Genomic DNA, 12,075 nt, shown 5'->3' with positions numbered 1-12,075 from the left:
GTAAATGAGCACAGGCTTTGGAATCAGCCTGGGGTTCAAGTTTGGGCTCTGCCAATTAACTGTGACCTTGGGCATGATTTCTTTGTATAGCTCAGAGCCTGGAGCCTGTTAAGCACTGTCAGTGAACTAGCTTGTACCAGCAATTCCTTTTCAATCAGTACGTAATCCCTTGTCTACTCTTAGTGATCATAGTCAAAATGAGTTCAGACCACATAAATCAACAATGATCTTGAACAGGGCAATCTTCTCCCTCCTCTCATTGGAGAGAGGCAGTGGTAACAAAATTCCAAGGTGATTGAAGCTTCACTACCTATGGGATCACGGAAACGATTTTTCCAAGGGACCCAGCAATTTGTCCTGAAAAAGCTAAAAAAAGAAAATGTAAAAAGTGGCTACTGAAATGAAAATCGCAATGAAAGAAATGTGACTTTAAAAATGAAAACAGGCAATCTAATAAAACTTCTGTTTCTGAACCATCTTTGGCATCCATCCCTGTCTTTTTGCCCCTATTGCCCTAGCTCGACAACCCTCACCAGCTCCCACGGGGAGCCTGCCACCAGCTCCTCCAGGGCCCCCCTTCCACCAGCCTTGGTTGCAGCAGGCAGTAAAGAAGCATGGGTTGTGAAACAATGTGTGGTCCCATTCCATCTGTGTAGACCTTATAGATGGCTGTGTTTATATCTCTGGGTGTATATAGGAAACCTTCCAGAATAAACCAAAAATATTAAGAGTGGTTCTCTAACATGTAATCTGTTCTTTTTATAATTTGGAAATTATTGAGAATTGGGAAAACATCATTATTAATTTTGTAACAGAACATAATTAACCCTACTTTTTAAAAAGAAAAAGCAAGCTTTCAATAGCATTCTATTGCAAACAGGATAAAGCATTTAAGGTCCACCATCCATGACCCCAGACTACTTTTCCAACATGACCTTCTTCTGTATCTCCGACACATACACTAAACCAAAAACACACTAGACGGTGTTTACCCTGAATTCTGCCCTCACAGTCCAACTTCCTTGCCCTTCCTGTTCTCATACCTGCCTCTCTTAGAATCGACCCGCTGTAAGTGCGTGGAGCGTTCATTCCATTTGGACACGTGAAATAATTCATTGAGTTTTTAACTCCTTCACTAAATGGTGAGCTCTTCAAAGACAAGTATCTTCTTCCCAGGGTACCTGGTACACCGCCTTGCACGAAAAGATAGTCAATAGACGTTTGTGGAAATAAATTACAGGCGTGAAGTGAAAAGGATAATACACCTGGGGCAGGCACAGAACACTTTCCAGGGGTGGGATCTGAGTTGGGCTTAAAGAAGGGGTAATATTTAGAAAGACATGAGAGCTGATTACAGTCATCCTTGTATGTTAAAGGCACAAGGACTTCTTCCAAGGGCATTGTCATCATTCAGATGTAGATTGCTTAATATTACAGGGTAAATTGATCCTAAAAGTTCTCCTTTAAATGAGAGATGTACCTCCTTATTTTACACTTACACACTTAAGCTAAAAGGATACAGCACTGACAATTAAAAATGAATTGCCTGAAAATGAAAGTGTTATCAGAAAACAAAATTAAAAGATAAATGATGAATTCGGAAAATATTTACAACATATATAATCAAGGGTTAGTAATAAATATCAACAAGGAAATATTAATAAATGGTCAATTCACAAAAGAACAAATCTGAATAGACAATAAATAAGAGGGGGGAAAGCTTAACTTATTAGTAATAAAAAATGGAAATCAAAGTGAGATACTTTTTTTTTTTTGGCTTTCAAATTCACAGATTAAAAGATACTATTCAATGCCAGTGATGAAAGACAAGTTACTTTCATAGGGCTGTAACTTTCCTGGGAAACAATTTAGCAATAGTTTCAAGAGTTTTAAAAATAATTAATTCACCCTGGCCAGTGTGGCTCAGCTGGTTGAGCACTGACTGGTATACCAAGGTGGCCAGTTAGATTCCCACTCAGGGCACATGCCCAGGTTTCGGGTTTGATCCTGGTTGGGGCATGTGTGGGAGGCAACCAATCGATGTTTCCTCTCTGTCTCTCCTTCTTCCTTCCCCTCTCTCTCTCTAAAATCAATAAAAACATGTTTTAAAATAAATAAAATAAAAATAATTCCCTTTGACCCAGTAATTCTACTAATAGGATTCTATCCTCAGGAATTAATTTTAAATGTACACGAAGTTATATATATATATAAGCAGCACCATTCATAAGAATTAAAAACTAGAAACATTATAGATTATCAACTACAAGAAAACAGTGTGATACTATGTTATGTGATCCTATCATTAAAGTCGTATATTTGTAAAGAATATTGTCATGGAGAAAATGCTTACAATAAAATATAAAGAGAGGGGGAAAAGGTGATATCCTATGCATTCTGGAAACAGGGCTGAAGACAGAAATGGCTTCTGGGGATTAGGGAAAGGGGGCTCTTTCTCATTTTATTCTCATTTTACTGTTCTCTTTTTCTTTTCAACAAGTAATAATAATAGTAGTGGCTATACTACTGATAATAATTTGAATGTTTACTGTGGGCCAAGCATTGCTCTAGGCGTTTTGTGTTTGTTTGCTCACTTAATCCTGACAACAGCCTAATGAGGTAAGTACTATATATACTATTATTGTCATCTGCCCTTTACAGATAGGAGAACTGAGGCCCAAAGAGGTCAAGCAAATAGCCTAAGGTAGAGCTAGGGTGCGAGTGTGGCATTTTGACACAAGAATCTTGTTCTAAGTACTAAGGTATGATGCTTCTGGTTTTATATTTGTAGTATTGTGCTTGTCAGTTAAGAAACTGATCCCACCTCTGCCCTGCTGGGGCCTGCCTCTCCCACCTAGCTAGTGAACTTCCCGAGCACTTCAAGTCCTTGCTTAGTTGTGACTTTCACAATGAGTCCAACCTTGAACACAAGGCTCAAAATTGCAACCTGCTCCTCCTCTGTTTTACTCTGCTTTCTGGTTTCCTTAGTATTTATCTACCATATTAGACAATTTTCAGATTCACCATATTACCCCTCCCCTCCCCCCCGCCCCCCCCCCCAGCCACCACCACGTGAGCTCCACTAGCTCAGGGGTTTTTATCTGTGCGGCTCACTGATGTATCACCACCTGAAACGGTGCTGGCACAGAAAGGTGCTCAATAAACACTTGTGGATTAAGTGAAGTTTTAAAAACATAGCATGACTTCAATTTCGCATTCTTAGAGCATAAACACGGACGCACGTGTATGGGGGGAGGGGGAGAATGGAAATATTTCAAAATGTTAACGGCGATTTCAAAGGATTTTTTTTTTTTTTATCCTTTATGTTTTCCTGTGGTTTTATTCCCAAAATCCGATGTGGAAAAAAAAAGTATATTATTTTTATCATGAGAAGATTGCTTTTTAAAACATCTCTTCTAAACCTCGGGTAACACTCATTCATTACCACGCACGTTGAACCGTCTTGGCTGCAAATTACGCGAAGCCAGGATGAACGGCATTCGACCGAACTGATGGTCTTCAAAGAAATGACTGCCTTTAAGCAATCGCCCTGTGTTTCGTGGTAAAGATTTCTTACAGGAATAAAATCCTAACGTCGTGGGCGGAGCGCGGCCCCCGGGGGCGCACACCCACCTAGCAACCGGGGCCGAGCTGCTGCAGCGCGCGGCGCCTTTAAGACCCGGGCTGCGCGTGGGGAGCCGGGGGGCGGGGGGACGGTGGTGGAGGATTTCCGCCCCCCCAAGGCCCTGGGAGCAGCTGTCACCTGTAAAGCGAGCACCGAACGCGGAGGATGGAGCCCGGCGCCCATTGGACAGAACACAAAGGCAGAAACCTACCCCGGAGACGCGGGACGCGGCGGGGCGGCGGCGGGCGCGCGCGGCCCCTTCCTCCCCGAGGCCCGCGGGCTCTGCGGCGTGGGCGTGACCGCGGTCCAGCTGGGGGGACACGCCCGTTGGGCCTCGGTGGAGACGGTCAGGTGAGCCTGGCAAGGCGGACCTGACTCCCGGAACCGCGGCTCGGGCGCGGCCACCCGCCTCAGCAGCCGCGCGCCGAACGGGCACTGACCATGGCGCTCGCGGCGGCCGCGGCCGCGGCGGCCGCCGGGGTGAGCCAGGCGGCGGTGCTGGGCTTCCTGCACGAGCACGGCGGGAAGGTGCGCAACTCCGAGCTGCTGAGCCGCTTCAAGCCGCTGCTGGATGCGGGCGACCCGCGCGGCCGCGCCGCCCGCAGGGAACGCTTCAAGCAGTTCGTCAACGACGTGGCCGTGGTGAAGGAGCTCGACGGCGTCAAGTTCGTGGTGCTGAGGAAGAAGCTGCGGCCCCAGGAGGTCCCGGAGCTCCCGCCCTCCTGCGTCCCCAGCACCCCCGGGCCCCTCGCCCCGCAACCCGAGATCACCGCCCCCTCACACGCGGAAACCGCTGCCTCCGGGGCGCCGTCCTTGGCCTCGGCGCAGGGGTCGGTGGAAGCACCTGAGGACCCGGCGCCACCATCGGAGCCACAGGACACCCGGGGGGCTCCGGCCTCTGAGCCCACTCAGGCGTCCGGGGAGCCGTTGTTAAGCCCCACCGCCCAGCAGTCAGGGGCGCCGTCCGATCCCGGGCTTCCAGCCTTGGAGCTGGCCGAGCCCTCCGAGGGCCTCTCAGCAGACGCGGCTCCACCGTCCGGGGCGCCGTCGGAGGCGGCCTCACCCCTCGCCGAGCCGCCAGACCTGGAATCCGGGCCTGGGGCGACGACGGGGCCGACGGGGCCGCCGCCGCCCGCCCGGCGCGCGCCTCCGCAGAAGCCCTGCATGCTGCCGGTGCGCTGCGTGCCCGCCCCCGCCGCGCTCCGGATCCGAGTCGAAGAGCAGGGCCTGCGCCGGCAGCTGTCGGAGGAGCCGAGCCCGCGGAGCTCCCCGCTGCTGCTGCGGCGGCGGCTCTCGGTGGAGGAGCCCGGCCTGGGCCTCAGCCTGGGCCCCGGCCGCTCCCCGCACCTGAGGCGCCTGTCGCGCGCCGGCCCGCGCCTGCTGAGCCCCGACACGGAGGAGGTGCCCGTCGCGCCGCCGCCCTCTGCCGTGCCCCTGGAGCCGGCCGAGCACGAGTGGCTAGTGCGGGCGGCCGGCGGCCGCTGGACCCACCAGCTGCACGGCCTACTGCTGCGCGACAGCGGCCTGGCCGCCAAGGTCGACTTCATGTCGGGTTTCACGGCCCTGCATTGGGCCGCCAAGAGCGGCGACCGCGAGATGGCGCTGCAGCTGGTGGAGGTGGCGCGGCGAGGGGGCGCGCCCGTGGACGTGAACGCGCGCTCGCACGGCGGCTACACGCCCTTGCACCTGGCGGCGCTGCACGGCCGCGAAGACGTCGCGGTGCTGCTGGTGGGCCTGGGTGCCCAGGTGCACGCGCGTGACCACAGCGGGCGGCGGGCCTACCACTACCTGCCGCAGGGCTCCTCCTATGCGCTGCGCCGCCTGCTCGGCGACCCTGGCCTGCAAGGCTCTACCGATCTTGATGCGATCGGCGGTGTCAACGGCAGCCTTGCGGCCCGGCGCCCGGTGCAGGTGGCCGCCACCATCCTCAGTTCCACCACCAGCGCGTTTCTAGGCGTCCTGGCTGAGGACCTGATGCTCCAGGACCTGGCTCGAGGCTTGAGGAAGTCAGGCTCCTTAAGCAAGTTCTTGGGTGCCTCGCCCATAGCTCCTCGTAAAAAGACGAAGGCCCGCAGTGGCCTGCCTGCCTTTTCAGAAATCTCTCGTCGATCCACTCCGGGACCCTTCGCTGGCCTGATGCCCACCCTGCCCCCCACAACCTGATAACCCCCGAGGCTACGGCTCTGTTGATCTAATCGGTCTAAGCTTGCGCATGACGGCGGCCCAACACTTTCGGCTCCATCCAGTTTCCAGCTTTGTCCCCTGCAGTGTTTTACCCAGGTGGGCCTACGCCTCCCGCTTCTGTCTGTAGCTTGACCTGGCTCCGAAGATGGGCGTCAAGATCTCAGTGATCTTGAAGAATGCCAGAAGTCAGGCTTAAACTCTGGAGGAGACTTGAAATTTAGGATCAAAGGTTAAGGGGCAGCAGCTGGTCTGACCCCTGAATGAGTTAACCTAGTGCCTCTGCATCTATACACGCCCAAGCCAGAACCAGCTGCAAGGGTCTTTTTAAGTGTTGCGTGAGGTTGGGTGGTTTGTCAGCTTTAAGATACTAGTGGTTTTGTAATTTGATGCTTTTATCCCGTTTTTAAACTGAAATGAGGTAAAACAACTTTCATAATAACCTTTTGAAATGATATTTTTCCATTTTGAGGCAAAACGCTTACATATTTCTGACCTTTGGTAAAGATTTTGGAATTCTATTCAAAAACATAATAATCAAGATCTAAAGGAAATTAGTCCCAACCAACAAAACCCCTAAACGTTTATCTACCTCGTTTTAGGCAATCAAGAGTCCAGAGAGTCTTGAATACAGAAAATGACCATTATAAATGTAATTAATTTCACTTGTACTACGAATACTAAATATTAGGAAACAAGTGCATCTGGGGAGTAAAGGTGATTTAATTAAACAAGAGAAAAGAGACATTTGGACACAGACTTTTAATTTGTGGTTATCTTTATTGTGAAATATAAACCTGTGTCTTTGGCACTGGGTGGCTATTTTGATTTTGCATGAATATTTAATTAAGTGTGATTTATGTGAATTGCACTGCTGTACCATGTTTCTGAATCTGTGGTTTTTAAAATCTGGCTGAGACTTTCAGTACAGTAGGTGAGGATTCAAAGTTGGGCTGCCATTCCAAAAAAAAAAAAAAAAGCCATAACATTATACCAGAAAAATAACTGGTAAAACAGTAATGAATACAATTAAGGACCAACCATTTTACATGAAAGTTCAAATAGAAAAAGTAGATGACATCCATTTTTAAAAGCCATCTGAGCCCGGCTGGGTGTGGCTCAGAGGTTGAGCATCGACCTAGGATCCAGGCGATCAGGGTTCGATTCCGGGTCAGGGCACATGCCCAGGTTGCAGGCTAGGCAGCCAATCAATGACTCTCTCATCATTGATGTTTCTATCTCTCTCTCCTTCTCCTTTCCTCTCTCTGAAATCAATAAAGATATATTAAAAAAAAAAAAAAAAAAGCCATCTGAAAGCAAACAACTTAATCCAAAATAACAAATGTGAAATCTCTTTGCTCAGTGACCTTAGAGGGGTGACTTAATGTCTCTGGATCTTTGCTATCTGTAATTGAGAAGGTTTGTAGGTATGGCCAAGATTTCCCAGATTCAAGACAGTATAATTATAACAGATTTTCTTCCCCTATTTTAAAGATGTGGAATCTATTTGCTCAACGTTTTTATATCATATGGTGGTAATGCTTTTACAAATTGTGTTTGCATGTCATTAGTTATATCAAATACCTTTTGTGGCACAGGGTAGTGGGGCTCCCTTCCCATGTATATATCAGTGAGGCCTTTGAAATTATTTAAGGCAGTCCTTTGTGGAATGTTTTGATTTAAGCAATGAAATAAAGTTTCCCATTTTGTTTCTGCTTGTGTGATGATGTACTTCCCTTAAACCTTCTACAGCTCTTGCCATTGTATTTTTCTTCTTCTTTTGTCCACTTAATGTCTCCCTTTTCTCCTCACCCTTCTGCCACTTTCAAGCATTCTATCATTGAAAGAATTTGGATTGCTCTGCAAAATAAAAGGAGTCAACCACATGTGGATCTGGTAGCCAAAACTGTAGGTAAATGTTAGCTCTCATCTTACCCTTCCCACCTTCCTTTCAAGAACTCTAGCTGAGCTGCATAAATTATTTTAAAATGCAAATGAAATCTGCCTCTGCAGGAAAATTGTGGGAGGCAATAACTATAGCAATCTGAGTGGTTAAAGGTCTAGAAGGCAATAAAATATTAGAGATTTTCCATGATAAATGAGAGGCTTGATGTGACTAACAGGGTAACAAAGGTCACAAATATAGGTATGACCCACCTTGAGAAAGATCAAAATCTAAACCAGCAGGGTAGTAACAATAATAACTAATGTTTATTGCACGCTTGAACAGTTACTCCAACTACCAGAAGAATCTTCGTGTTTCAGCAGAGTGTGCTGTAAGCCTTCTAAATGAGGTAAAACATTTGGCAAGAGTTGAGGATCAATAAGCCTAAAACTCAGGTGTTAGAAACCACTGCTTTTTCCTTGCAGGCCAAGACTTTCTGAAATTATAAGGTAAGTCCATGGGAAATTATGGTTTGATGTGCATATGGAAAGTTTTCAAGAAACATATATTGCCTAGCAGGAGGTATACCTGTTGAAGGGTATTTCCAACTGACGCACAAAAAAATAATTGTTTATAAGTTAAGGCAATTTAGCTGGTTAGAATTATCACAGGAAAGAGAATCACTCCTTTAATAGGGAGAATTGTTGATGTAGATGCATGTGAGTCACATCCAGAGTCAGTTTTTTTAATCAAGTTTTTAATTTCCTTTACAGAGGGTTGGAGGTTGTCTTTGAGCACGTCTGCTTAACTAATGGAGACCAGGGTGTGGGTAATGCACATAAGACCTGTGTTTATTAAGTGCCAGGCACAGTTCTAAACACTTTGCAGGTACTAACCACAACCTTAAACAGGTATGTCCTGTTAGTATCTTGATTTTAAAGTGAGGAAACTGAAGCCTAGAGAAATTGTAAGTGGTCGTATAGACCTCACAGCTAGGTAAGTATCAGAGTTGGGATGGCATCCTGTGTTCCTCCCATTACAATGTCCTGTTGCAGAAAAGCAAGGTGGTCTCAATCTCAGCCCTTTACCCACTCAGTGACCTTAGGCAAGTCACCCAATTTTCCAAACTCTATGTTCCTTTTCTGTAGGACATAAGACTGGCAGTACCTACCCTACAGGCTGTGGGGAGAGGAGCATAGGAAATGAGTAGGTAGAGAGTTCTTTGTGAACTGCAAACCAACCTGAAATATTACCAGGGCGCCAGGTTGGTCCCTCAGGGGTATCTGGCTGCACTCCAAAACAAAATAGCTCAGATTGGTGGCTTTGCTTTACAGGATTGCCATTCTTTACCATGTTAGTAATTGTATACATAAATAACAATTGAGCCCGGGCAGGCTGTCAGCCTGTGCACTGGAGGGTTGTGGGTTCGATTCCCAGTCAAGAGCATATATACCTGGGTTGCAGGTTCAATCTCAGACCCTGGTCAGGGCATGTTCAGGAGGCAACCAGTCAATGTGTGTCTCTCACATTGATGTTTCTGTCTCCGCCTCCCCCCTCCCTGACACTCTCAAAATCAATGGAGAAAATATCCTCTCTGGTGAGGATTAACAAAACAAAAAAAAGGCTTTGCTAGGAAAAACGTGTTCCACAAAAGGAAAATTATTCCATATTCTCTATATAATATTGATTTAATTAAAATAGATATAACAATGTTTTTCTTAATTCACATTCCTCTAGAATCCCTATTCCCACCTTCCAGAACTAGACAGTTGTCATTCAGCCCTCAACGCAGTTATAAAGCCAGTCACACCTAGTGTCAATAGGCAGTTAGACCTGAGCAGAGCAAGGATGATGGGCCAGGTACAGAAGGTCACCAGGGTGGAAAGCCCTGGGTGCCTAGCAAGCGGCAAAACTGGGAAAACAAGAACCTTGCCCCCAGGGTAACTTTTCCTCCCCTAGAATATAGCTGGTGGTGCAATTTAGACACCGCCCCCCCCCCCATCTTTTCCTCCCTAAAGGTAACAACTAGGCCTCAGTTGTATTTCAGCTCCAGACTAGAAAAGCAACAGAACCAGACAAGTGACTCCATGGCTGCCTCAGGACCAGCTGCATTGACTAATGACCTCCTGCCGTGGCACAGACCAAGCCGTGGAGACCATGACCCTAAAAGAATACACCTGAAAAGCTGATGAATATCCTATTGAGACCCTCCCCTAAGATTCCCACCTGCAAGAGAAATACCCTCAGCACAAAGGACCCAGGGTTCACTCTCCATCTAGGGAGCAGCCCCCGCCATTCCCTTTCCCCTCTTCTTCCCTCTCTCCTCCCACAGGCGGGCATCTCCTAAGCTCTAAAGGACCCCAGGAGACTTGCAACCAGGGAAGAATGAGCCGTGGCAGCTCGTCCCAGGCTAACCCCTTGAATCTGTCCCCAAGGCCCCCTTTCTCTGGCTTTCCAGAGAGCTAGGGCAGCCCAGCCTCAGCTCTCCTGTTGCTGCTTCTGTGCTAAGCCCTTTCTTGTCTTACTGTCCCTAGCTTTTTTTTTTTTTTTTTAATTCTCATCTGAGGATATTTTTCCATTGCTTTTCAGAGGTCCCCTTTCCTGTAACACCAGGACATGCATTCTCCCCTCTTTTGGGCCTTTTCCTGGAAGACATTATTCGACCTTTTAAAATGTTTGCATAAACAAACTCTATTGCTCTCCGGAGAGCTTTTTCCTTTGAACGTCTGTCCGGGCCTCACCATTCCAGAACTGCCACACCTCAGGCCTTGACCCTTGAATGCAGAAGTAGCCTCAGGTGTGACTACTGGGAAGAGGAAAGAAGGAAGGGCAGAGAAGAGGGCCTCAGAGAGAGAGGGGGGTGCAGGCCTCTCCACCAGGAAAAAAAGTGCTCCCAGTAGGAAGCTGATGCTGATTTAAATTTCAAAGACAATAGGTAAACACCCGAAGCCACCGTGGCCAAGCTGTGATAACAACACTGCAGGGTCTTTGAGAGGATTGCTTTATAACACTTGCCTCCCCCCACCCCCACCGCGCCCCCAGACTCCCCATCACCTCCCCTCTCTGCGGTTCTCAGCCACAGCTGACCTACACTCCCTCTCCAGCTTCTGGTTTCCAGGCGAGGGTGCCCGAGGCTCTGGCCAGCGGCCCGCGGCGCCGCGGGGCACGCGAGCACGGCTTCGCTATTCTGTTTCCAATTTGCAGGCTGAAGGTAAAAGTACACTAATTACACCGCGCTGGGAGCGGGCGCGGAGGCGAGCGGCGGAGGCAGCGGCCCGGCTGCCTGTTGCCCAGCAACGACCCAGCCGCAGCCGCCTGCAGAGCCGGGAGGGCAGCCGGGCGGGGGCGGAACCTGAGCGGAGACCCGTGAGACCCTCTGTTCCACCCTGAGGAACTAAGAAAGACTCTTTTTGATACTGATACTGGAGATCAACACCCCCTCTCCCCCTGCCCACCACCCTCCTGCTTCCCTCCACTTCTCTTTAACCAACAAAGGAAAGCAAGCCAACCTTCCCCAGGGCTGCCTGGCCGGAGTTGCTTTCCTAAAGAAGCAAAGAAGCCTAGCCTCAGCCTTCAGGCCCAGCAGGAACAGTGCTCTGCAAGGCCAGGCAAATTCCCCTTGGCTGGCCCGGAGGCCTGGTAGCCGGGGAGGCCGCAGGTGGTCAAGTGTAGGTGGCAGCTTTCATCATAAGGAGAACAGTGCCCTCTGCTGGCGGTGTCTTGGAGAGTGACATTCACTCGGCTCCTGGGCCCTCCAATACCCAGCACCTATGGTGCGCTTATTCGTGCCCTCTGAAATAATAACGGTGTGGGCAGGAGATAAACTGGGGCACGGAGACAGGGACAACATGAAAGGACGGGCGCAGTTGGTGTCCATTTACTCTGGTGGCTCCCCGATCTCACAGGCGAAAGCAGAGAAGCCTTGTACTTCCCCATGGGAAAACCCAACTCAGAACCAAAGGGCAATTTAACCGGACAACGGCAGACGCTGCTCCCCAGGCCCATTGGGGCCTGGGAGTGCTTTGTCTAAAATACACTATTTCCACTGGCCTAATGGACCCCACTAAGTGTGTTTCTAAGAATATCACAATGGGAGAATGTGGTGGGGCCTGTACAGGGCAAAAGGCAGAAATAAGTAGATTCCATCCAGAATGCATCTAGAAGCCAGCTGCCCTGCTAGACTGAGAATCTTGGAGCAGAGGCTCAGCAGTGTTCAAAGCATAATGTTAGAACCCGAAACTGCCTCAGCAGGAGCCCCATATGTTTTTTATAAAAAGGCACAATGTGAGCATTGTTCTGTGCTCAATAGCACGACTGTTATAACTAATGCTTTTGCTATGAATACGACCATTTAAAATTCCCAACCAGTTGCACTTAGTCACAA

At 48.7% G+C, this 12,075-nt stretch overlaps 1 protein-coding gene across 1 annotated transcript; it reads left to right on the top strand.

Annotated features, from left to right (window-relative positions):
- The first annotated feature begins 3,899 nt into the window (after positions 1–3,899).
- Positions 3,900–7,515, top strand: SOWAHA (sosondowah ankyrin repeat domain family member A). The gene has a single exon (XM_081137431.1). The coding sequence runs from the start codon at positions 4,067–4,069 to the stop codon at positions 5,786–5,788; it is 1,722 nt and encodes a 573-aa protein (XP_080993557.1). The 5' UTR covers positions 3,900–4,066; the 3' UTR covers positions 5,789–7,515.
- The last annotated feature ends 4,560 nt before the right edge of the window (positions 7,516–12,075 follow it).

Source organism: Miniopterus schreibersii, assembly GCF_964146895.1.
Source record: "Miniopterus schreibersii genome assembly, chromosome: 4".
NCBI classification, from domain to species: domain Eukaryota; kingdom Metazoa; phylum Chordata; class Mammalia; order Chiroptera; family Miniopteridae; genus Miniopterus; species Miniopterus schreibersii.
This window is presented reverse-complemented; position numbering and strand designations above follow the sequence as displayed.

Excerpts from the sequence above, each read along its gene's own strand:
- SOWAHA (XM_081137431.1), top strand. The coding sequence starts at position 4,067 with ATGGCGCTCGCGGCGGCCGCGGCCGCGGCGGCCGCCGGGGTGAGCCAG.